General features: G+C 46.7%; 5 protein-coding genes across 5 annotated transcripts; 4 read left to right on the top strand and 1 right to left on the bottom strand.

Moving 5' to 3' along the window:
- Nucleotides 1-2,666: 2,666 nt before the first annotated feature.
- On the top strand, nt 2,667-4,196 carry CAS41_3 (solute carrier 35 member; the record flags this gene model as incomplete). The annotated part of the gene is made up of 8 exons (XM_033568481.1): nt 2,667-2,758; nt 2,827-2,894; nt 2,957-2,966; nt 3,008-3,124; nt 3,179-3,278; nt 3,328-3,478; nt 3,539-3,795; nt 3,855-4,196. 8 exons carry the CDS (start codon nt 2,667-2,669, stop codon nt 4,194-4,196), a joined length of 1,137 nt encoding a protein of 378 aa, XP_033430476.1.
- Nucleotides 4,197-4,368: 172 nt separating this feature from the next.
- Nucleotides 4,369-8,821, bottom strand: ATNIH1004_003807 (cytochrome P450; the record flags this gene model as incomplete). Its single annotated transcript, XM_033568480.1, has 11 exons — nt 4,369-4,766; nt 4,822-4,986; nt 5,034-5,423; nt 5,586-5,607; nt 5,735-5,851; nt 5,903-6,022; nt 6,501-6,533; nt 7,475-7,495; nt 7,626-8,147; nt 8,375-8,449; nt 8,495-8,821. The coding sequence occupies 11 exons, from the start codon at nt 8,819-8,821 to the stop codon at nt 4,369-4,371; spliced, it is 2,190 nt and encodes a 729-aa protein (XP_033430475.1).
- Nucleotides 8,822-11,382: 2,561 nt separating this feature from the next.
- Nucleotides 11,383-12,800, top strand: ATNIH1004_003806 (uncharacterized protein; the record flags this gene model as incomplete). The annotated part of the gene is made up of 7 exons (XM_033568479.1): nt 11,383-11,561; nt 11,612-11,667; nt 11,732-11,895; nt 11,953-11,981; nt 12,242-12,316; nt 12,369-12,473; nt 12,539-12,800. The coding sequence occupies 7 exons, from the start codon at nt 11,383-11,385 to the stop codon at nt 12,798-12,800; spliced, it is 870 nt and encodes a 289-aa protein (XP_033430474.1).
- Nucleotides 12,801-13,500: 700 nt separating this feature from the next.
- On the top strand, nt 13,501-15,238 carry ATNIH1004_003805 (uncharacterized protein; the record flags this gene model as incomplete). The annotated part of the gene is made up of 5 exons (XM_033568478.1): nt 13,501-13,680; nt 13,732-14,155; nt 14,197-14,367; nt 14,442-14,567; nt 14,628-15,238. 5 exons carry the CDS (start codon nt 13,501-13,503, stop codon nt 15,236-15,238), a joined length of 1,512 nt encoding a protein of 503 aa, XP_033430473.1.
- A 4,210-nt stretch (nt 15,239-19,448) lies between these two features.
- On the top strand, nt 19,449-20,007 carry ATNIH1004_003804 (uncharacterized protein; the record flags this gene model as incomplete). The annotated part of the gene is made up of 2 exons (XM_033568477.1): nt 19,449-19,451; nt 19,771-20,007. 2 exons carry the CDS (start codon nt 19,449-19,451, stop codon nt 20,005-20,007), a joined length of 240 nt encoding a protein of 79 aa, XP_033430472.1.
- Nucleotides 20,008-26,147: the final 6,140 nt, after the last annotated feature.

The raw sequence follows: 26,147 nt of genomic DNA, 5'->3' as shown, positions 1-26,147 counted from the left end.
ATTTTTCTGCGTACTGTCTGTTCATTTGGCAGTGCTACTCCCAGAGGGAAGCATTGAGATCTTTTATCATACAACACAACTAAATGAGTCATAGACTTATAGTTATCTTCAACACATCATCATAAACCATGTCTCATGCGCCGCTTCGCGAGCTTGGACTCTTCTCCCAGAGGCAGACTTCCCGCTTGCGTTTCTGATTAGGTGAAATTCCCCCCTAGTGGTATTCGTCGGGTTTGCAGCGTTGCCCGCTCAAAATCAATAAACGTCACCCGACTACTTTTCTCGTCCCAGATCATATTTCCGGGTATTGGATCACTATGAAGCACGCCTAGATTGTGGATTGCCTGTAAGGACTTCTCAGCTAGTCGAACTACTCGATGGCGATCGAGATCCTGCTGCCTTGCAAGGGTCCTTCCGGCGTAACCCATGAACGTTAGATGAACAATCTCAGTAATACCATTATAAAAAGAATGCGCAGGGAAGTTGTAGGCTACCAAATAGCACTGGCACGGATACCCCTTGGATTGGAAAGAGACGTGAATACACGAGCTCCTCTTACAGTACCAAAACTCATCGGTTTTTAAAATAATCATCTTAGGTACAACCAGTACAGAAAATTGCGCATTATTAGCATAAAGGATAAGCTCTGAAAATCAGTTCAGCCTTGGCTGCGGATACAGCATTAACCCTACCCAATTTGTTCTCACGCTAAAAGTGCTGGTGCAGCATTTAGTGCTCGAGCTCGTACGCTGTATCATCTATCTCACCCGCCAGTTAGACTTAGTTAAGTTGCCGTGCATTATCTGTTCCATTAGGCTCCTCCTCCTGCGTAGTTTCCATAAACAGCCTGCTCTGACAAGTCTCACAAATACCAGAGGAATAAACGTTCACTACCTCAGGAGCCGGTGTGGCTATGGGTCGCTATTTCCCCAACCACAGCAGAATCGTGCAAAGAGGTAAAGGTCCCTGGAAAGACCAGATATCCGGCTAGCAGGAGCCATGTGCCGGCCGACGTAACTATGTTATAAAAAAAGGTATTTTTTTTACTTTGAGCACCATTTCTACATACCGGCTTTGCACGGCCGGGATTGTCAAGGGTTCGGACTTAGTAAATATCCCCATCCAATGCCGCTATTGTGCATGTTTATATTAGCTGGGTATTAATACTACTATACCTGTTTATAAATGTATATAATTGTATGTAAGTAAACATGTACTGTAAACTTAGTAGCTTAAAAATAAGCTTACAAGATTAAACGAGATTTAAGGGCAGCCGCCAGCCTGGAAAAGAGGAGCGAAAGTCACTGATACGTTTATATTATTATCAGCACCTGACTGCAAATGCTGCTACGGCACAATAATCAGCATATTAGTAGATATATTTACTATAACATATTAATATACATACAGTATAGTATAAGGCATATCTTTATTTTTCTTAAGCAAGCCTGTTTTTTGGTTGCTCTAGCTCACGCTGCACACTTAGTTACTCCCAAACTGTATATTACAAGGCTTTTATATAACTTAAGTAAATAATTTTAGTATATATCCCTATAAGGCTAACTATCTTACTAGGTTAAAAGCATATCCTATTAATATAGTACAGTAATTATATAAACATCACCCGATTAATATTAACTATTTACTGCAGCAATATCCCATGCACAATCACAGAGTCTGTCTATCTCTATTACCAGACTTATTTCCATTAGTTACTAGACGTGGGGATAAGGCCCATTCCCAGACTAAAAAGATAATTAATTAACTGTAATAGGCGTCTTTCTTGCATATTTCTATTATAGTTATAACTATTCTTCTATGTTAGCCGACATGTGTTCTGTATATATATATATCAGTGATGTTTTTACTTAAAGTAGGAAGGATTAGATCGCCGCCGGCGTACAACTTAATGGTCCAGCAATTTAAATAAATTGCAGTTTATTAACTTAAACACAGTGTATTGCGCACCAAAGCATATAACTACCCATGACCACGGAGAGATGCTCGCTCGAGAGTTTTGCACTAAGAATGGGACGGAAAGCCAACAAACGGCTTGTGGTGTGATAAGGCATTGGAGACAAAACAAGTCGAGCTATTCCTGGCATTAACATTGAGGCTAATGAAGTCTATGCCTATTTTAATCTACACGGGATAGAGCACTGGGTAAGATCTATGATGTTGGGAATTATTTAGGATGTCTCAGTGGAAATTTCGTGGCTTCTTTGGATGAATCCAGGGTGAAGACCACTGGTCACAAATGCCCTAAGCATAGCCACCTGTTTCTATTCTACTCACTTCGCTGTGCACTGCTATCTGCAAACACATCGAGTAAGCCAGACCAACCACTGCGTTTCGTGGGTCTATATCAACTTTAAAGAGGATGTCGCAGGATGATGAAAAGGGAGATGGGGCTTTCGACCCTGGAATGAATTCAGGGACTGGGCGCTAAACTGCACGAGTTAAGACGTGGTGACGTACTCCAATCCCGGCCATTTTGAAGATCAAACAAGCCTTAGCGGCACCACCGATCCCGGGTTGACGTGTGTACCTTGCCGATCAGCCTGCTGGGTATAAAATGCTCGTGTCATCTTTACCTGCGATGAGCTGCCTTGCATCTCGCCATCTATTCTGCCCCTCCTTATCGACAATCGTCAGATCCGACCACCATGGGTTCGTCGCAGGATGATCGGAAGCTCGAGAGCGGAACCGCTGCCAATGCTCCTCAAAGCAATGTGCTTCATCCCGCGTTCTACATCATGTGCGTGCTCTGGCACCCTCGCCCGATCAGCGAAGCTAGGAATCGGTATACTGAACTAAGGTCACTAGATTGTGGATTGGGCTGAGTTCGAGCGTCATCCTGTTTAATAAATGGGTTCTTGCGAGTGCCAAATTCGGTGAGAACGGTCTACATACTTAATCCCATGTATTGAACCAAGAACTAACTCTACGTTTGTAGATTTCCGTGAGTCCGCTCTGCTGCTACTTGATTAAGCAACTGACCGTCCAGCGCTGTTCTTGACAACATGGCACATGGCTTTCGCAACGGAATGACCCAGGTTCTTGCCCATTTCACTTCCACGCTGGACTCGCGACACAAGATCCCTATGACACCAATTAAGTACATGTAGGTAGTATGTTGGCAGGTCACATCCATTGCTGATGTGTGTATACCGAGTAGGAAAGCAATTGTACCAATTGGTCTCATGTTCAGTTTGAGTCTGATTTGTGGCAACCTTGCCTACCTCTATCTGAGTGTATCATTCATTCAGATGCTCAAGGTCAGCCACGAAGTAAATAAAGTAACAAAACAGAAGCTAAGTCCCTCAGGCTACCAATGCTGTCGCCACTCTTCTAGCAACATGGGCATTCGGCATTGCACCGCCCAATCTGCGCACCCTCGGCAACGTCTTCTTAATTGTTGTGGGTGTTGTGATCGCTTCCTTTGGTGAGATCAAGTTCGATGTTTTCGGGTTTCTCAGTACGACCCCTCCCCCCTTCTATGGAGATCAGACGCATGTTCACATCTAACACACTGCAGTCCAAATCGGTGGAATCATCTTCGAGGCCCTACGTCTAGTCATGGTCCAGCGTCTTCTCAGCTCTGCCGAATTTAAAATGGACCCATTGGTATCAGTGTACTACTTCGCGCCTGCATGCGCCGTAGCCAATGGTCTAGTCATGTACTTCATGGAGCTCCCTCGACTAACCATGGGTGATATAAATTCCCTCGGCGTTGTCACTCTCATCGCAAACGCCCTGGTAGCTTTCCTTCTCAACGTAGCCGTTGTACTCTTGGTAAGAATCACCTAACTCTTTTTTATAGACACAGGAACCACCACTAACTCATCCGTTAGATCGGCAAAACCTCCGCCGTCGTCCTTACAATGGCAGGTATCCTCAAGGATATCCTTCTCGTAGTAGCATCCATGGTCATATTCCTGGACCCCGTCACTATGCAACAATTCTTCGGGTACTCGATTGCTCTGGCTGGATTGGTGTACTACAAGCTGGGTGCGGAGAAAATAAAGTCGCTGACGACGGATGTGCGGTTGCAGATGGTTGATTATCAACGGAATAACCCGGTCAAGAGCAAGTTGGTTGTTTTGGCCGCTGTTGCGTGTGCTGGTCTCTTGGTTTTGTGTGCTGCGAGCCCTGGGGGTATTTCTGGGTTTGGTGCTATCAGTACTACTGCATAGGTAGTGTTACCGACAATGGACTAGATGTAGGCATTCGCCATCAGGGCCTTATAATAGTGATTCTGTCGCATTCTATGTGCTACTTTAGGATGAGCTAGGAGAGTTGTACTAGAATAGAATTTTTTTTGGTTTATTATTATTTTTTTCATCCTTCCAGATCGTACTTCATCATTCAACGCCTCCTAACCTCCACCCTCGCCGATGGATCGCTCAACATCTCAAAACCATAATGAACCACGTAAGGCTGATACCCCTCCTCCAGTCGAATATCATAATCAAGTAAGATCTTAGCCACCACAATCTTAGCCTCGTTGGCTGCGAGGAATCTCCCAGGACAAATCGACCGTCCGATCCCAAACGCGACATGTTTGGGACTAGTTGACGATAGAACCGCCGTGGTATCGCCCTGCTCTCGCATTTTCAAAAATCTATATCCATCGTACCTCTCAGGAGAGGGATACGTCTCTGCGTCTGACCAGGTGGTACATTCCACTGCGACGCTGGTGCCGCAGGGAAGAACCATACCGTTCGGGAGAGTGACCTTATTAATAGTTTTGCGCTCAAGGTTCACTAGATAATTAGCCGTCACATTTCAATAGACATAGGGAAAGAGGGAAAGAATCACCTAGAGCACCAGGTTTCAGCCGTTGAGTCTCCTTGATGACACTATCAAGTAGCTTCATCTTGAACAATCCCGCTGTCGTCCATCCACTTTCCCCGACCGCATTCATAATTTCCTCTCGTAGGGTCTGGATCAGCTCCCCGAATGCATACATATATCCAAGATAGTCTGTTTAATAAGCTCCGTCGTAGTATGCAATGCACCCATTGCCATACCCAACTGCGCAGCTACGGGGTCGAAAGACCGACCTCTGGCTACCTCCTCCATCCATTCGATACTATCGTCGAATTTCAAACTGCAATTTTCGGCATTTGCGGCTTGTTTCATCGCTGCTCGGCTCTCCAAGACAGGGGTGAGGATGTCATGGGCTCGACGGACTTGGTACCGTGCTCTGCGGCATTCGGGTACTACCCAGTGGATGACAGGACGAAGGAAGCCGGGCCAGTGGCGCAGAGCGCGCACGCTGTAGAAGAATGTGAGGGTGTAGTTGACGATAATGTCTTGCCATTCTGGGTTGCGAGATAGCTCAGGTCCGACGAAGATACATGATGATATGCGGGCGATGAAATGGATCATGTCCTGGGGGAAGTCTATGGGGTGCCAGTCTGGACAATATTAATAGGAATAAAATCGAGGTATATGGTTAGGAGGCATACTAGTGCCCTTCGTCCACGTCTTTTCAAGAATTTCGGATATATTGTCGTGCATAATCCGGCAATCTGTACACTTTAAGTGAAAACCCAGGTAGGTGTGAATGTTGAACATACGACTACTCTGATTCAACTTCGTCTTAACCACGTCAATGAGTATATGACTTGGACCATGGATGGCCCTATTCCCATCCATCCCGGGAATATTAACAAAATACTCCTATCATAATGAGCATGGACAACGCGCCTATATTCATCTCACTCACATCGCGAACAAGCTGAGGATGGTCAAGATCCGGACAATTCTTCACCCATAAAGTCCAAGACTCGGGAAGTATAACTCGAGATCCAAGAGTGGTGATGATACGGAACGGGCCGTTGAACTGCATATCATTAGTTCCCGTAGTAATAGCAATAACTAGCATGTACCATACCTTTTTTGCTCCCTCCTGAAGGAGGTTTTTCGCGTCTGAAAGAAATACTGCTCGCGCTTTTTTCTTCCTGAAGTCCCCGGGGTAGGCATTGATGGTTGGAAGGTTGGACGTTTGTAACCACTGCAGTGAGAGGAATAGGACTAGTCCTAGTAGAACTGTGATCGCTCCGTAACCTTTTATTACTCCCTGGGAATCCCAAAGATGTGGTCTTGTGGGTAGTCGGTGTGTTCAGGGGTGTGTCAAAGAACAGATCCTCTGGGAGTTCGGGGTCCATATTGTATTGCATAGTCTAAGGAACTAGGATATGACGACCGGTATTTATTTAAAATATTAAAATAGTCAAAGCCACGATTAGATCCAAATCATTTGGAATCCATTAAGGTATGTATTCAACATTACAAGTCATAGGAATTTTTAATTTTGCCCATTCTGTCTGCAAGGGATGGATGCTCAACCGATATATTCTTTCATTATTCATGATACTAAACCCGTTCGGGACCCCGCGGAGTTACGAGAACCGTAAGGCAAATCATGTGAAATTCTGGTTCACGGAGTGAGAAAATAATAATAACAAAAAAATAAGAATAAAAAAACTCACAGAAGGCTCAGTAGGGTTGGCTAGAGTACGGAGCTATGTTGTAGTAGATTGGGTTATGCAGTTCAAATGCTGAAGACCGTAAATATATAGCCCGTATACTGACCTGCATAATTAGTCAGTGGCTTGGTCTTAGAATTTTGTAGGTTTAATTAGATTAAAATGATAATAGCCGTGGAACTAATGCTCTTAGCTTTATCAGACTAGCTAAGTCCAATAAAATAAAAATAAATAAGCTTAGTCTTCTATAACTAACCATTGACAATCCATACCAAACTGACAACTGATTGGAATGATGCATGATCAGATGAACGAAACTACCACCTGACCAACCAACTCAGATGACACCCGCAGATGACTTCTAGAACCCATCTAATATATAAACAAGGCGAGATGACTCGACAATACGCCCCCACTCATAACCACCATACCCATCATGAAGCCAGTCTATATCGTAACACTTTGCCTTCCCCTTGTATCGACCTGGGTGCTCGATCACCGCCAAACAAGATGTATAAACCCCGTCCCTACCTGAATCATGGATCTGACCAGCGCAGCCGCAGCAGGGATGTCGAAAAAAGACCCCGTGGTTCACGCTCTGGATATGGGCCAGACGGCTCTCGAGGCAGATAATACCCGTGTGTTGAATATACTCAACTGTTGCTGGAGAGGATCTGAGCTGCTGACTCTAATAAGGCTGTTATACATGCTCACCGCCTTGCTCTCATGCTGTCTGCTGTCATGGGAATTACCCACAGTGCTGTTCAGATGGGGTTTACTGTTATTGCTGCGTGGATTGATTTTATTTCTTCAAATAAGTAGCATTATATAGCGGGCTGTTCATGCTTTTACACATGGAGATAATATCCTCCGGTATGAACACCCTCAGGATATCAAGCAGTCTAGATAAAGGAATCCAGTCCATTGTTCCATGTATAGTTTGCACCGCACGTCCGCTATATAAGACTCGAACGTACAGTTCCGACGTCGATGTCTCCCTGTGGAAAGTCAGTACCTGGAAGAAAAAGAGGTATAATCGAAACATACCAAACTTCTATAGCGATATTTGACGCCATACCAGGCCACCTAAGTGCGTTTACTCCCCAACGCACCCAAAATAGGACCCACATCCCCATCATGAACAAAAGTATGGCTATACACCAGTTCGGAATTCCGCCGCTGCACCACCTCCAGCTTCCGCACTATCTCACCGATGAACAGCCCCTCTACAAGCTGGATATATCTCGTCGCGTTGGCATTATATCGCCACCAGTAATTCCATTCCCAGTCACCGGCACGGAAGACCGTGTACGCATCGTCCATTGTTGCGCATCCAGAGCCGTCCAACTGACAGGGCAGCTCGTATCCATTACAAAGACGTGCCTGAAAGTTATCGGCGAAGTGATCGAAGGTAGACATCCAGCTTGATGTATTGGCATCAAAGAGCACAGCGAGACGATTCCGCAGCGACTGCGTCACAGACAGATGCTCCTTCCATTCCGGGGACGATTGGATCGTTGACAGCAGTGAACTCTGCGCAGCACAGGGAAACCCACGATCGACCGTGTCGATACCAGAGGCCTGCTGATGTAGCGAGATAGAACCTTTATGGTGTGGCCAGATCCCACGAAGGACTCCACCCGCGGAGCTCTGCGTTAATGGTGAGGAACTGGTGCGTAGCCAGATTTTTTGTCCGTGTGATGGTTCAGCGACGATGGGATCAAGCCTAGCTTGTCGCCGTAGACGGCGCGAAGATCCCGACCGTGTTGATAGCCATCAAGTAGGCCCCCGATGGTGAGTTGGGGGTATTGGCATGACCCGTTAACGTACGAGTCTAAGAATGGATTGGTAGGGTCTGAGTAGGCCTGCCCGTAGACCTGCGCAGGGGAAACACCATGAGCTGGAGCGGCGTACAGATGAGCGTGGACTTTGTCGCAGTTGTAAGGCTGGTTCTGTGGTAATTAGTGAATGTTTTGTCTAAGATATGGAGAAAATACCTCGCCGCCAGGCAGGATATTGTACGGTGTGCGACGTTGGTGACGTTGCAGATACTCCAGATAGACCAGACGCGCCGAGACGGAGTTGTTCGCGACCGGACTTGGCAGAGAGTAGGTTTCTGCGCGTGGATGGGGCATGGAGCAGTAATTGTAGACATCGTCATGCGAGTGTGGGCTGGCATGATCCTCAGGCGCGGTGTAGATGCCACCATACGGTCCTAGCGAGGTGTCGGTGATGTAGGTGGTGTGGTTCAGAGGGGGATAAAAGGTATCCCTGGAAGCTAGAGCTGGCCTCGAGGCCAAAAAGGCAAGAAAGAGAGAAAACATGTCCACCAAGCCCTGATAGATGGAAGACATGGCAGATGTCCCCGTTTTATCTGGATATCATCCTCTAGACTGCCTACTTCGGAGTTTGTCGACGGTAAAGGAGGCGATGTGACTGGGGACACTAGTCCGGGACTTTCACCACTCGACGCGACAAGCCGTCCCACGTGGGTTGCCAAACAGACGCGATATCTGGAAGCGAGGCGCTGAGTTCATCCACACCGTATATTATTATAAGACAAAGATCCATGATAAATTAGTATCCATCTGAATCTACACCGTGCATGGCATGTCCATGTGGAACATCACCAATCCCCGCATATCCTCTCGCCGATGGTCGGTCAACTGTCCGGACTGGGATGCCCCGGATTCATTTCATTCTATAGTTATAGTAAGTGTCTACAGAAAACCCAGAAAAATTGCCTAAAAAGAGCAACTAGACTATATATATGGAAAGTTTATAATAGTAGATGTCAAGACAAGACCATTCAACCAACCGAAAACCAGGCTCCTAGTGAAGCCATAATAGATAGTCATATAGGAAGCTTCAACAATAAATGTACATAGTCTTTAAAAGACAAGCTTGTCTAAGTTATCTCTTGAAGCATTGGTAGGAGCTGGTCGTGTATAATGCCTTTCAGTGTATCTGAATACTTAGACAATATAATTAGACCAAATACAAAATTAGTGTTAATACAGATCTGTTGGTGCTTTTTGTAGACAAATGTTGTTATGCTGTAACTCCCAAAGTTTCTTTACCCGACCATCCCTGCCATGCTGACGTGAATAATGAGAACAATCCTCGTCTGTTGATTGCTAGTCCATATCCAATGTTGAGCATCTTCTCTGAGTTGACTGAGTGACTCAGGCACACCGATTTATTTTGGAATCACTGAGGTGTGGATTGTGTCAAGATACTTAATCGAGATGTGTTTGACTTTGGCTGTCGACAACTTGTGTGAGTTTGGCACTCAAGAATGCTATTGTTCCTCCAAAGCAGGTCAAAGTATTCTTGGTTCGTTTGTGTTTTAATTTCGTCGAGGATCACGCCGGTTCCATTTATATGACGGAACGAATCTTCGACAAATATAGTCGGCCGTCCAATTCCTTGCTTGGTATTCGAGGAATGGAAAATTCATCAGGCACCTTGTGTGACCTATATTCTAAAAGAGTCCGGAGCTGATAGACCAAAACCGCCCATACGGAGGCCAACACTCACACAGTGCATGAGAAAAGTTGTACAGAACAGTGTGGATACTGCACTCTGAGCTGGGCAGGCGAATTTGATAATTAGAACGGTCTCAGCTCTCTCATAATATGAGATATATTCTCTAGTTCCGATAAACCCATTCGATAAAGCATGGGGTGATTGAATAGGCTGCATCCTGAAGAAGAGAATATGCCAAAAAGTCACCATTTCGCGGAAGGATACTGTATTGCACGACAATTTTCAGATGAGATGCTGCAGGCAACATCATAGATTCTGGTGCCAGGACAATTTGATATTTAGCAACCTAGTCATGTAATTGTTATGGAAGGGAACCCGCAGAATAGAAAGGCATACCAAATAAATTCCAAAAAGTGATCAAGGCTACTAATTAGCCAGGTAAATCTCTGAATTATTGAAAAGATGTATTGCTTAATGCGGAGGTGTATTCCGGATTGAATATCATATAAATAAGATAATAAATGGTGTAGAGGTAAGCAAGAGGTTATATGCGGGCAGGAAGGACGGTTAGAGTTAGGAGCAGGTAGGAGCAATTTATAAGGGAAAGGAAGTTGAATGTAAATAATAGAGAATAAATGAACGGAATAACGGCCAGGTGAATTGTCATGCATAATCAATAAATTGAATTTCTTAGAGCAATGATGTCCTAACTAGGCTGTGAATGCTGCTCCTTAATATCCAGTAGCCAAATAGCAGAAGTATTACCCCCATTTTTGTTCACATCTCCTAGTTATGTATCAGCGGAACTAGTCAAGTCCAAAGGAAGTCGAGTAATAATCATCCATTGCTTGGTAGATTAATGGGTGATTTGACAGCGCGACTTCAAGCTCAGGAGCAATGACTTGTTCTACATAGTGGGAGGTCTGGATTGACTGTGTGCAGGAAATTGTTCTGCCCAACCCCTCTGAGAGATATTGAGTATATATATTTCACATAATGTCCCGATCTGGACTATTCTGACAAGACTCTGTATGCACGGCAGCGAATCACTACATTTGAATATTAACCCTTCTTTTCTCTTTCAGGTGGATTCGGCTATGGGACGCTTTCAACAATATCAACATGCTCAGTCGCTCTCTACAAATTAGCAATGAAAGATAGATATCTTAAATAACAAAGAGCTGGATTGTGGAGATAAGGCACAACACAGATTAATTGATTGGTCAATTCCCCCTCATAGCCAATCATTTTATTCGGCTCTGGTTCCCCCACTGCAACTCTAATTCTGACAGGTCTACTTGCATTCCCACATCGTATCTGGACACATGACCACGCAGCCTGTTCAGAATTAAAACCTGGAGTAGTGTATCTCCATTCTAGTCCTCAACAGCACACTATGTCTATTCAAATGGCTTCTCGCTCTATCTTCCGCCTCACCTCTCTCCGAAACGCGTTCCAGCCAGTGCCCTGGAGTCGGGCTGGTCATCGCAGTATAGCATCAGAAGCACGAAAGGAGTTTCTTTGTATTGTTCCCGACAAGCCCAATTCTATTGAGATACGGAAACAGGTTCGACCGTGAGTGCCCTGTCTATCGTCTACTGCCAGCTTTGAATAATAATGCACAGGAAACACCTCGAAGCAGCGAAAGGACTTGTAGCATCTGGAAAACTTGTCGTAGGCGGTGAATTTCCCCCTCTTTTCTTCTTCGGTGAAGATTAATATTACCAGTAGCTAACACTAGATAGGGGCTATGCTTGAGTCTCATCCCATGGAGGGACAGTCGATGTCGTTCAAGGGTAGTATGCTCATTTATACCGGACGCAGCTTGGAAGATGTCCAGGAGATGATGATGAGTGATGTATATACAACAAGTGGTGTTTGGGATGTTGAGAAAGCCCAGATTATTCCGGTGTGTTCTCGAGAATTTACAAGTCTGATTGTCGTTTAATATGCTAACGGTAATTAGTTTGCTTCTGCTATTCGCGAAGCACTTTCGTGATTCTTCTGATGGCTCTGAGTTTCTCTAAGCATTTGATAGTATTAGTGCTTGTGCTGTGGATCCCTACTGTGCATATATTTGTCCAGCTTTGCTGTTTCCTGAATCCAAGTAAATAAACGGTGGAGAAGCAGCCCATGCAATGAACCTTATCCTACAGTCCATGAACTGGAAGAATATAATTAAATACCTCAGGGAATCATCTTGAGATCGCATTGGCATAGCACGTATAAATCGATGGCTATTAACTCACCATCAGGTGGTGGACCCGAGCCTCGGGTCGCGGAACCGACAAAAAGTCCTATAAATGCGCTGCCGGAACAGAATTAAATCCGTAATCACGATCCGCCAATGTTTATTGTTGGGTTTTCGTCCTGACTGGGCAGAGGCAAGGATACGTATCGGAATCTGAAAGAAACGGGAGAATGTGTCCTCAACACGGTTTCGGAGAACATGATCGTGGCCGTGAATGTGGCGTCGATCGATGCGCCGTATGGGGTGTCGGAATGGGACATATTAGGCCTTTATAAGGCGCCCACCACGACCGTCAAACCAGCCAGGGTCCAGGATCTGTGTTCTCGATCGAGGGCAAAGTGGTCGACATCAAGGAATTCACCGATCATGTACAACCCGGCATGAGTATTGCTTCGTTGGTGCTTATCAAGGGAACTCGGTTTTGGGTTCAGGAGGACGCGATCAACAAGGAGGGTAGCCACATTGATCTTGACAAGCTGCGTCCCTTGGGGGTCAGCTTGGAGGGATGTCATACGGTCGCATCACGTCGACATTTGAGTTACCCCGGAAACAATGGCAGATGAACAAGCGAATAGTGAGCTTCTGACTCGGTTGGATGGGTCGAGAATGAATAGATGATGTCTGCTTGTGGTGTGAATAATTTTTTTTTTTTTTTTTTTTTTACATCTCGCATTAGCTGCCACATATTTGGCATTGGGTGCGGTATTTGTGATTGGAATAGACCTGGATATATTGTTTTAGAGTTGCAAATATTTTTCTTATGTATCTTTATGACTATGGAATATACTCGTGGTTATCTCGGTCAAAATAAGGTAAAAATAAAGTAAGACGCTCCGTCCAAAAAAAAATTAAAAAATTAAAATAAAATGAAATGAAAACAAAAGATGGACAATTGGTTTCTAGTTATGTGGTAGGGACTGGCGATCATCTCGGCGTACTCCGGATACTGAACTTTCAAATACCTGATTGATTGCATAGCAAACAATAGCGCTTATTAGGCCATATCAATTGGTGAAACTGTTATTCCGTTGGGCATCTTTTTCCAGACAGATCTTTTAAACAGTCTCTCCTGCGTCTCCTATATGCGTTATTTAACTGCGGCCCGATGTAGCCCCCGAACCCTCTGTAGTTTTATGGCGTGATGTCGTTGGAAGGGCGCGCAGCATGACGGCTAACAGCGTTATGATGAGATACTTAAATTCCTTATCTATGTAGTTGTATCTCTTTTCTTTTCCATCTTGAAGAAAGCAACTTCTACTAGAAATGGCGGAGCAAAATCGAGCGCCAGCGGACAGTATCACAGTCATCCACGCTATTGAGGTAGATGCTGGACCATCCCAAGAGATCTCCCCTAATGAGAGCCCCGTCGAGGCTCATGATCTCCCAGAACACCTAAAATTCCGCACAAAGCTCCGTCTCGCCGCTATCCTAGTCGCAATCTATGTACAGCACCCCAGTCCGAGCCACAATGGCCCAAGTGACTAAACCCTCTAGCTCGTTCTCTTCGTCGCAGCATTCGATCAAACTATCATTGCAACATCCATCCCAACGATATCCGCCTCTCTGCACTCCGCCTCGGGCTACACATGGATCGGTGGTGCGTACTTGCTGGCCAACACCGCGGCCGGTCCACTCTGGGCGAAATGCAGCGATATTTGGGGTCGCAAGCTTGCCCTCCTATCAGGAGTTGCCATCTTCGCCGCAGCTAGTATAATCGCAGCGATGAGTACAAGCATGGCGATGCTCATCACTGCGCGAGCGCTACAGGGCACGGCAGCCGGTGGCCTAGGCCAGATGGTGACGATTACAATCTCGGACGTCTTCAGTATGCGCAACCGAGCATTGTTTCTCGGCTTACTCGGCGTGATGTGGGCAGTCGCAGGGTCGACTGGACCACTAATTGGGGTGCATTCACACAGTATGTCAGTTGGCGGTGGTGTTTCTGGATTAATCTGCCAGTCTGTGGATTTGCGTTTGCTCTTTTAATTTTTTTCTTGGACGTGCATAACCCTCGCACGAAGCTAAGCGATGGAGTTAAAGCTGTGGACTGGTTTGGCACGTTCTCCATTTTCGGTGTTACCCTTCTCCTTCTCGGATTAGACTTCGGCGGCGCAATATTCCCCTGGAACAGTCCGAAGGTTATCTGCTTGATTGTGGTTGGAACACTCATGATCGCGTTCTTCCTCTTCAGTGAAAACGTCTAGCCAAGTATCCCCTGATGCTACTCGGCTTGTTCAAGAACTGGTCCAATAACGCGGCCTTTTTGGCTGCATCGGCGCACAGCATGGTCTCCATGGGCGTGAAGTATTACCTCCCGCTGTACTTCCAAAGTGTGAAGCAAGCCTCGCCTCTGCGAAGTGGTATTCTAATCCTACTAACTATGGTCATAGAAGCGACCATGGATATCATAGTTGGTATTCTGATCCGGCAGACAGGTCGATACAAGGAGATCATCTGGGCTGGAGTTATAATCATGACGATGGGAACAGGACTATTCATCAGCCTCCAAACTGACACACCCATAGCCAGTATTATCGGGTTCCAAATCGCCAGCGGCATCGGCATTGCATTTTTATTCCAGTTACCCATGATCGCGGTTCAAAACACCGTCAGCCAGGCCGACACGGCAACAGCAACGGCGACATTGGGTTTCTTCCGGAACCTAGCCACATCATTGTCCATTGTACTGGGTGGTGAAGTATTCCAGAAAAGCATGACAACACGACAGTCCTTCCTGATTGACGCAGGTGTCAGCGAACCTGTCCGCCAGGCCTTATCCGGTAGGCAAGCAGCGGCACATGTGGACATCGGCAAGACCATACAGGACCCAGTGCAGCGTCATGCAGTGCAGGACGCTTTTGTATGGAGTATCAGGAATATGCTTATTATGTATACCTGCATCGCGGGGATTGCGATGATAGCGAGCGCTTTTATGAAGCAACTGAAGCTGAGGACCGAATACACAGAGACGAAAACGGGAGCCCAGCAGTTGACGAAGTAGGAGACTACAATGTGAGACTGGAAGATTGGGAATAATCGTTGACTATAAGAATACGGAATTATACTCTGTACTTTGTGCCTGGAAAGCGTCTGCTACCATATGGAGTCTAGACCCACTGGCTGGATGATCTGCAGAACGCGTGTCTTGTGCGCAGTGCAGTCTCAATACATTTTTTTTTTTTTTTTTTTTTTTTAGATCCATTAACTATGGGCTGCATAGTTTAGTCAGGGTCTGCTTTTAATCTGTCTTTTATAGGTCTTGCGTAACATTGTTGCGTTGTAACCCACAGCTAGTGCATTACAGGGATGATGCACTGCCCTAAGCACTCCTTATAATTACTATCTAGTTTTGGAAACGAAATGAAGCTTAAGTGACACATGAATGGCAGGAAATAGTCAGAAGCTTGACTTAATTTTACCTAGGCCTCTCTGAGCGTCTTTGACATTTTATGTCTCATCTCTATCCTGATTTAGCGGCTTACAACTTTACACTCGGCCATAAAACTAAGCCCAATATAACACATAATACTTTAGAGACTATTAGTGTAATCTCGTTGGTGGTAACACTGCCCGATCAGGTCAGGCGCATCACTGAGTGAGCCTGGAGCAGGCCTTGAGCGCCGCAGTCTGCTCACTGAGTGGGCAGTGAGCGTTCACGGAGCAGCCTGAGCCAATCACCCCACCCAGCGCCACCTCTCAGTCCCACTCGCCGCTTTTGAGATTTCTATAAGAATCTCGCTCCCTCTCCCGACCAGTTCAACACACTTCTCCTTCCCAAACGTCCCCTTTCCACTCCTGCGAGCTCACTCACGCCGCAGCTAACCGCGCTGCTGCCTAACACTGCACCCTTCAGGCAGACCGATGACCCCAGAAATGACGTGGCCTTGAGAGGCGATGTCACCATGGCTGTCTGTACGAGTCACTATTTGTCCGTACACGTACTAGCCCCATCTACCACGCACTTTGCACGGTTTCCTTCACATTTTGTCCCATTCCTGCCGCTTCCACAAAGGTCCAGACCTGGATACACGAACGAAGTTGATTTTGTCGAATTCCCCCGCCTCCCCTCGTGATCGACCCTCAGGCTAACCTCGGCATTGCTGTGCTCGATGGGTAATCGCCCGACACAGCCCATCACGCGCGTTCCTGGACGTCAGGGATAATCGGCGTTTGTTGACTGATTCCGTATGGGAGATGTTATTACTCCTTTCTCTTACATTTCCTTTTTCAGAAGAAAAAAGGAGGGAGAAAGCAAGGGTCTACAAGCATGGTTTACCGATCATTTTGGGACTTGGGTAGTGCCCCAATAATCGTGATCATGTCTTGGCTATGTTAAAAACGGATATCGATCAGTCCGGCCGCACCAGTCGCGTCATCCTCATCGAGCCTGCTTGGACTAAACAGTTATGCAGTTAGCTGTGGGTATTGCCGCCTAGCATAATATATACGTCGGGAGTGATGTCTCTGCAGGCTAAAAGAAACCCTTTCATTTGATGCATTACCAGTGGGGTTACAGTCAATGACTGGTTAGGAACAGCCGACATTTGTATTATCACCGCTGGTATCGGAGCGAGTTGTACACATAACATCTGACATTGACTGCGCTAGCCGGTGACAATGTTATCGTTCTTAAAACGGTGCGGGAACAGAGCCCACTAACACTGGCATAATTGGGAACCTGATTCGCACAAGTTATGGCCCAGCTGGGGAGTCAATCTCTTCGTCAGATCGGTCAGTCAAGTCCTCAACTGGCTCCTCACTCTGGCCTACGGCAACAGGCACAGTGGCATTTCCAGAGTCGATCATTTCTAGAAAACACTCTATGCCACTCTCTCCACTATCCTAAACGTTGGCCACTACCTTGTCGCAATATAGGGCTTCGCTGGTGCTGCACACCCCAACCGCCAAGACAGAAAACAGCAGGAGTTTAATAAGTTGGTATAGTTCCATTTTCCACGAGTTGGCGGAACTGCTCTGAAGCCTGAAGGGCCGTTTCGATGCCGCTATCTTCTAAGCGTAGTCGATCTTCAACCTCCTCGGGCGTATTGTTCAAAATCTCAGCCAAAAGTCTGATTGTGATAATCACAGACCCAAACCCCTTAACTAATAGTTTCACAACTGGTTGACCCTGTTGGGGTGGCATTAAGTTGCTGTAATTTTCGAACTCGAACCAAGTCGACGTCCTAGGTCCTGTCTCTCTCCAAAGTGTCACTTAATATTCGCCGAAATAACATGGGCACTTTTCTTACCTGCGTTAAGAATTTTACCTCTAAACACTTCAGATTAATTATTATGCAAGATCTGGTGGGCTTCTACAGTGGAGAGCACGCGATTCAGGGTCTTTATAACTCAGGTTTCGTGGTACTTTTTCTTGTATATGAGGCATTTTAGACCATAGGCAGGTATTATTACGCGTCATCCATTAAAGGCTATGCCTAAGATTACCTTCATATCATCCAAGGAATTACATATATAATAGCACTTTTTATAAGCCTAATATCTTAACATGTCAATAGGGCCTAAATCTATCATATATAATAATACAATGGCATATATATATATACTAAGCCTGGATCCTTGTAGGATTTCCAGTTCATTATATTTCTGTCAGGGGCTGAACCCGTAGAACCTATGGGATAGGTTATGTACAAAAAGGAATCGTTGAAGAAGGGAAGAAAGGAAGAGGAAGATGAGCGGTAAACAAACAACGTTGAAAATCACGTGATATGGATCCAGGGCCGATGGCCCAAAGGTCACCAAAAGCGGACAGTAGGGACAGCAGGGACAATAAGGATAATAGGGATATTGGCCCGAGAGGTCAAATGGGCTCCAGCCCGTTACAATGTCAAAAAATACATTTAAATACAGTGGCATTTAAAATAATCTTGTATTATATGTCTATAAAAATCTTAAAAATTGTGATAAATCTACTTGGCCGGGTAGATCAACCAACAGGTCAGCTAGGTAAGATAGTAGAAGGAAATATCACTATATCTTATGCCAAGATATATTAAAAACTAATCTTTGATCTCTTCTTCGAATAGATCAAGATAATATATAGAACGCCCACAGATAAGGTAACGATACAGTCCATGAGATCATGACAATACATCAACGCGTCATTAAGATACTACCATAGCTTTGCGTCACTCGGCTTATCGATAAGGATTCAGGACTGGAGCCTGGCCGATTCTCGGCCTATCCTTCACAAAAATTCTAATTAAATTTTATTAGCATTCTAAAATATTCATATATCAAGGAATATTTCTATTTTTATTATACTCTATGTTGTTAAAATATTAATGTAAAGGGCTGGAGCTCCTTTTGACCTCTCGGGCTAATTACCCCGTTGTCCCCTTTGTCCCCTATTGTCCTGTCCCTACGGGGCCCTTTTGGCCCTTTTGGCCCCATGGCCCTCGAGGACCCATATCACGTGACTTTTCATTTTCCACTTTCTTCCTTGATTCCTTTTTGTACATAGCCTATCTTATGAGTTCTACGGGTTCAGCCCCTGACAATTAAGGGTCATAAAAGTGCTAATTTATACGCAGACAGAGGCGTGTAGCTCGGTGGTCTGCGCAGCTCGGTGGTTGGTCACGTTAAAAGGACGTAGTTACGTAAAAAAAAAAAAAAAAAAAAAAATCTTTCTAGACCCACAAGTCCAGGAACGGAGGTAAATGCCAATGTGTCATGCCAAGGACCAATCGCTATCAATTTACTGGGTTCAGCAAGTACACAGCCTCAGGAAACAGCAGATACTGGCAACAGCTTAGGCGTTGGATTGAATGTAAATAAGTCATGCGGAGTACGTAGTAATAAAATAATGAAGCGAACCTATTGGTATTCATAGTCTCATGATATAGAGGATCGAATTGAAGTCTTGAGGATGTTATGCGTGGGGGTCGGTAACGAGCTGAATGGGGCGCTACGGTGCGAAAGGGAGTGTCTATATAGGAGAGAAGATAGAGCCACGTATATTGCAGAACTAATCGCTGGCCTTCAAGAGTTCAGGCCCGCGGGTGCGAATATAAACACTTCGCACCTGACTAAGCATCTTAGCTAAGGATCTAGCTATCGCGCTTCCGAGCGCTCCTAACACTATCTTCCCCTCCAAGAGGCTTCGCCCTCGAAGCCTTAAAGACTGTAGTATGAATATATGCGTTATGATGGGTAATGTGTTATAGATTCCAATCCCTTGAGTCCTTCCCATAATGGTTTGTGCGGTTGATCGATGTTTGGTACGATGTCTTGGAGCTTGGGTGAGTGTAGGTGTGTTTTCGCAGGTAGTCGCTCCATGGCAACAGTTCTGCTTCATTCACTGCAGTTTTTCGCCCGTTTGAGCTTAGTTCTGTTGTTGACGCTGAGCTTTTTGCTTCCTCTCTCTCTCTTCTCTTTTTTCTTCTCCTCTTCTCTTCTCAAACCACCAAACTTCTTGCGGTACGTGCGCACTCTTCTGCCTCAGCTAATAAGGGTAACGGCTCCTCCAGCGCTTTCTCGCATGTTTTGAGCTTACTAATATGGGTGTTTTCGCAGATGGCTCGCCGCAAAGCTTCGTCGCCTCCATCGGGAGAATCCGCCCCACGACGCCGTCGCCTTCTCCGTGGAGTTCGTCCTCGTTCATCCTCTGAAGACGATGTCGTTTTCACACCTGCGCCCCGCTCGGTTTCGCCGGAATGGGAGGGATTTCCATCCTCTCCTGCTTCGGCGGAGCCGGACGGAGTCGAATCGCCCTCTCCGGACGTGTCTGGTAAGTCCGGTGCGTTTATGTAAGGTAATATTGCTAATTTGTGCGAAAGTTTCATCGCCCCTTTGTCTCCATCGGCGGCTTCGGTCGTCCAGGTGCAGACTACCCCTGCGCCGGTCCATGTTGATACGAATGGTTTGCCTTTGGCCCAGGGGGTAGTCCCTGGTGCCACCGTTGCCTTGTTCGTTTGGAGCGAGATGCTGCGTCAGCGTGTGTTTTCTTGCCAGGTCGTTTAAACTGTGTTTATTGTACTGGCCAGCGACACCCTTTGTGTCGCTCCGGAGGTTGCCGCTGGTCCTTTGGCTGTTTCTATGGTTACTGAACATCGCACGTTTGTTGGACTTCCCCAGTCTCGTCGCCCTGCTGCGCAGGAGAGGGCGGCTGGGCTGGTAAGGGAGTATAGACGTGCGGTTCGAAAACCTCGAATACCACGCGTGGATAGCAGTACATCTGTGCCTGTCCCTGAACGCACTCCATCGCATTCGCCCATGGCTCCCGTTCCTGCGACTCCCAGTCGCCTGGGTCGTTTTGTTGATGCGGTCCTTTCCCCTTCAAGGGTTGAGTTGTCTCTTTGGGTGGGAGGTCGGTGTTATTGGGCCGTTGCGCCATCTTGTCTTAGTTAAATAGAATGCTATTTTCCTTTAGCCATGTAGCGCGTACGTCGTCGGGTAACAGGTGCTGTATTAGTAAGCCAGATGTCCAGGGCTTCAGTGTCTTCGACGTGCGATCTTGGTTCCCAGGTATCGTCATCAGGTGGATAGCCCTTCCATCGCACCAAATAGCTTATGTTACCACTCTTGTCGCGTTTTTCCTCCAGAATTTGATCAACTTCCCACCCTCTTCGCCATTAATTGGTATTGGCGGGGTCGGCTCCATTGACCCGGTCGTTCATGGTATGGCTCCAACAAAGACACGTGGAAAACGGGATGCAGACGGCGATATTTTGGTGGTAGCTGAAGCTTGTACGATTGGTTTCCCCATGCATCAATAATGGAAAATGGGCCTAGCTGGCGGTGGTCTAATTTCGCATTAGGTCGCACTGTAGAGACATTCTTCGCCCGTAGCATGACTTGATCACCAATCTTGAATTGTCTGTCGATCCGACGCTTATTATATTGCCTTGCCATGGCTTTTTGCGCCTTTTCAAGCGCATCCTTGACCAAGGATCGCTTTTCCTTGAGCTGTGTTGCGCGCTCCAACGCTGCTGGCGCATGGCCAGTGGGATCAGGATCGACATTGATTCTCAGGCTAGGGACGAAGCCCATCAATGCTTCATGTGGGCTTGTCTTTGTGGATGAATGAATCGCAGCATTATATGTAACTTGTGCCATTGGCAGCCAGTCAACCCAATCATCTTGCAAGAAACTCGCATAGGCTCGCAGGTAATACTCTAATGTTTGGTTTTGGCGTTCTGTCTGACCATCTGTCTGCGGATGAAACGCAGTAGACAGTTTCCGCTTCGATCCTAGGCAATAGCACAGTGTCGACCAGTAGCTACTGGTAAACAGCGAGCCCCTGTCCGACACCCATCGCTTTGGATTACCAAACATGGGTACCACCTTTTGATAAACCAAATGTGCGAGTTCTGGCGCCGAGATATCCTTATTGCAAGGAATATAAAGTGCGAACTTTGTTAGGGCATCCACAACCACTAATATCGCATCATAACTCTCTGTGCCCCTGGGCTGGCAGATATACTCGGTGAACTGGGCGGTAGTCCAGTAATAAAAAATCAAGAGTCAGCACTTCCCCAGGCTGCTCTGGCACCGGCAAAGGCTCCAGCTTGCCATAAGGTGCGTGTCTATGCACTTGAATTCTTTGACAAATATCGCAGGTTTTCACATAATCCAGCACATCGCCACGCATACCATGCCAATAGTATTTGCGTTCGACGGCTTCCAAGGTGCGTTTTCCTCTAAAATGTCCTCCCTGAGGATCATCATGATTTGCTTTCATAATTTCATGTGTTACCGCAGGAATTCTGGGTACATAAACGCGACCTTGGTACCTGAGTAGGCCATTTTCGCCAATTCCCCAGGCCGGACTGCCATAGTCCCCAGCTTGCGATCAACTTTTCGCTTAATATCGCGTACCTCGCGATTCTCTTGGTGCAATTTGCACAAATAGTCCACCATGGACTCCTCAATGCTGGAGTAAGCTGATTCGGATCCAATAACCTTGCGGACATAGATCCGTGGCACCCAGGTGTCTAGAATTCTGGTAACGCCGGCAGCACAGTCCTCATCCACGGGTGCGTTCTTATCCACGTGGGCATGCATACTCCCCATGGAGATATGCGCATCAGAGCTCATTTTATTTAATTGTTTGGACCCGCCTTCGGTGTCCAGCGCCATTATTCCCGCCCATGCGGTTTTAACTCATTGGGTGCGTCATCCCAATGACTCTTGCCCATGGCCAATTTCAACTTTGATCGCAATGTGGGAAGCAGTGACGCATCACTTACTTCATCTGCGCTCGGCAGATAATCTGGCCTTCTACTTGGCGCATCTGCAGGGTTCTTTACCCCAGGTCGGTGCTCAATATGAAAATCGAACGCGCTCAGCAACTCGACCCATCTCGCCTGACGTCCATTAAGCCGCTTCAATGTGGGCCGCATGAAACCGCTTAGGTTGGCATGGTCAGACTTCACCACTATTGGCTCCCCGCTCCCTTCGAGGTAATGTCGCCAAACTTTGAATGCTTCAATGATCGCTAACAACTCTTGGTCATGCGTATCATACCTGCGTTCAGAATCGGTCATCTTTCGTGAGAAAAATGCCACAGGATGCCACTCGTTATCATCCTGTAATTGGGAGATTATCGCACTTATAGCGAAACCAGACGCATCTGTCTCTACCCTGGTCCTATTCCTAGGGTCATAATGAGATAGCAATGGTGCGCTCGAAAACGCACTTTTAGTTTATTAAACGCAACTCTTGCGTCCTCAGGCAGCTCAAGGCGCTGGTTCAAGAACCATTGCCTTTTGCTCCTCCCCCTTGCTCCCCTCGGGTGAGCTGGGTCAGCGGCAATGCAATGCGGGAATAACCCTCAATAAAACGCCTGTAAAAATTTGCAAATCCCAGGAATATCATGATCTCTCGCACGGTTGTTGGCTCCGGCCAAGCCTGGATGGTAGCCACACGGCTTTCCTCCATCTGAATGCCCGAAGGCGTGATGATAAATCCCAGGTATTCCACACTTTTCACATGAAATGAGCATTTGCTCAGCTTGGCGTATAGCCCGAATTGTCGCAGTCTCTCCAAAACTGCGGTAACATGCTCAACATGTTCCTCCTCACTCTGCGAGTATATAAGAATGTCATCCAGATAAACAACACAGCAATGGTCTAGTAGGTTGCTTAATGCGCGATTAATATAGGACTGGAACGTAGCTGGGGCGTTGGCTAGCCCGAATGGCATGACAGTGTATTCGAAGTGACCATATCTTGTGCGAAATGCAGTTTTCCATTCATCCCCTTTTTAATTCGGATGCGGTGATACGCGTCTCTCAGGTCAAGTTTGGTATATATCTTAGCGCCAGCCAAGCGATCCATAGTCTCGCTAACAAGTGGTAAGGGGTAACGATTTTTGACAGTAATCTCGTTCAAACCGCGGTAATCCACACAGAGTCGCAGTGTTCCGTCGGACTTCGGTACAAAGATAATAGGTGCGCCAGCTGGGCTTTTCGAGGGACGAATCCATCCCTTTTCTAGCGCTGCTTCAATATATCTGCGCAGAACTGCGAGCTCACTTTCGGACAAGGGGTAAATTGGTCGGTATGGGGGTTCCTTTCCCGGTTGTATATCAATTGCATGGTCGTGGTCTGCATGCGCAGGTAGAATCCCTGCATTTTCCTCCGAAAAGACATCTTCGAACTCCTTGTAGATTGCGGGTATTCGCACTCCTTCGCCGATTGTCGCAGAACCCACACGGATTTCGACCTGGTTATTTTCGGTTGTGGATACGTACGCTGCGTAGACTTGTTTTCCCTCTCTTAAAGTGCGATTCACCTCTGCTTCGTTGATTATCTCGACTTCTTTCTCCGGAGGTATTTTCCGGTATTCCCATGTTCCTAGTTCCCAGTCGACGTTTGGGTTCGCCTCTCTCAACCAAGGGTATCCTAGAATCGCATCATAATGGTCCATATCAACCACATCGAATGTTCTTTCAATCGTTCTACGAACACCGTGGCAATCTTGGGTGGTTGCCCTCAGCCTGTAGCGTCCGTAGCAACGGATGCGGTGACCATCTAGGGCCACTATCCTCCGCGGGCCTATTGCAGGCTCCGGGAGGTGCGCATCTGCGAACCTTCGGCTGATAAGAAGGGCTTGACACCCCGAGTCGATTAACGCACAAGTTGGAATAGTGCGCTCTTGTGCTTGCAGCTCAACCATAGTCTCAATGGCATTATCTTTTGGATTTTCTTCCTCTAGGCCCAGAGCCGCAGCTGCTCGCATCACTGGGCCACCTAGTTTTTGCCTGGTTGTCGTCCCTTCTCGCACGTTTGGGACATTGAGGCGCAATATGTCCCTTTTCTCCGCAGACATAGCATTCAATATCAGGGTTATGCGACTGCTGTCGCTTATGACCTTGGGACCTATTAGAGTTTCCTCTAAAGGCGCGATTGTTGCCTCTCCATGGCTTGTCTGGGCCCCGTTGACTGGAAGGTTGTTGTCTTTCCGTGTTGCCTGGGGTCGTCGTCCGGTGTCGCATAGCTAAGCTGTGTTGGCTTCTCCTATTCTTCGCTTGCGATATTTCCTTGCGTCGACCCGGTATGGAATCTTCAATTGTTTGGAGGTGGGCGATATAGCCTTCATATGTCTCTGGTTCGTTGGGGTATTTAAGCGCTTCATGTCGCAGGTCTTGCTTGACTCTTGTCCGGAGGTGATCCTTTCGTTGATTTTCTGTGTATGCTTCTGGGAGCTGAACTTCCCATTGGTTAAGGTAAGCTGCGAATTCCCGCACGTTTTGGTGATCCTGTTGTCTGGCGTCATGGTAGCGTTGGCTCGCATCTCTTCGCAGGTTAACAGGGTCGTTTAATTGGCGTAGTAGAAATTTGCGAAAGTCCTCCCAGGTAGGTTTATCGGCGACTTCCTCCTCGTGTTGCCTCCATAGGCGGATAAATGTTGCGCATAGATGTGCCGTACCTTCCACCACTTTCGTCGTATCATTAGTAAAGTAGTAGCGATTTCGTTCGAAATGGGTTTCCATGCGTGCGATAAATGTCTGATATTCCTGCATGTTCTTTCCCATGTATTCCGAGACATGTGCTGGGGTGCTGGCGGTTTCAATGCGTGCGTGGGCTCTGGCATAGGCTGGGGTGCGGTTTCTTGGTATTTCCATGGTCGGGTGTGCTTATATTGGATTCTGGCCGCGAAATTGTTGCACTTCGGTTTTCTTGGATGCGTTTCTCATAATCGATAAGCTCTTGCAATGCCCTCCTTTTATTTTCCATGCGTAATCTCTTGAGTTCCTGCTTTTGTTGGCGTATCTGGTCCCGGAGTTCGGCAAATTCATTATCCGATGAAGAATCGTTTGTTGTTGTGGACCCAGTAGCCCCTTTTCGAGGGCTATCGCCTTGCAACACAGCTGTTTCCTCAACTGTTTCTTCAGCTGGGCCCGGATTCATCGAAGCATCAGGTTGTGCTTGGATAGATGCGGTATTCTCTGAGACGGGGTTGACAGAATTCTCGGTGTTTCGGGTGACTTGGGAGCCAGCACGCTGCACGCGTCGAGGTGCCATAGTGCTCCTTTCAGCGGGTTACCGTTGGGGTGAGCGATTAGAACTGTTATGCGTGGGGGTCGGTAACGAGCTGAATGGGGCGCTACGGTGCGAAAGGGAGTGTCTATATAGGAGAGAAGATAGAGCCACGTATATTGCAGAACTAATCGCTGGCCTTCAAGAGTTCAGGCCCGCGGGTGCGAATATAAACACTTCGCACCTGACTAAGCATCTTAGCTAAGGATCTAGCTATCGCGCTTCCGAGCGCTCCTAACAGAGGATCACGTAGTATTACTCCGTACGGCTATCTGCAACTTATCCTAGCTGAGTATGATGCGATTGGATGGATCGAACAAGCAATTTGCTGTGCAGGTGTCTGAAGAAATACAGCGATTGGCTGATAGGAAGGAGTGTAACCAATAGTAAGACAGAGCCTATCAGTTAC

This window comes from Aspergillus tanneri, assembly GCF_003426965.1.
Source record: "Aspergillus tanneri strain NIH1004 chromosome Unknown AapTan_1_pilon_pilon_pilon, whole genome shotgun sequence".
Classification (NCBI taxonomy): domain Eukaryota; kingdom Fungi; phylum Ascomycota; class Eurotiomycetes; order Eurotiales; family Aspergillaceae; genus Aspergillus; species Aspergillus tanneri.
This window is presented reverse-complemented; position numbering and strand designations above follow the sequence as displayed.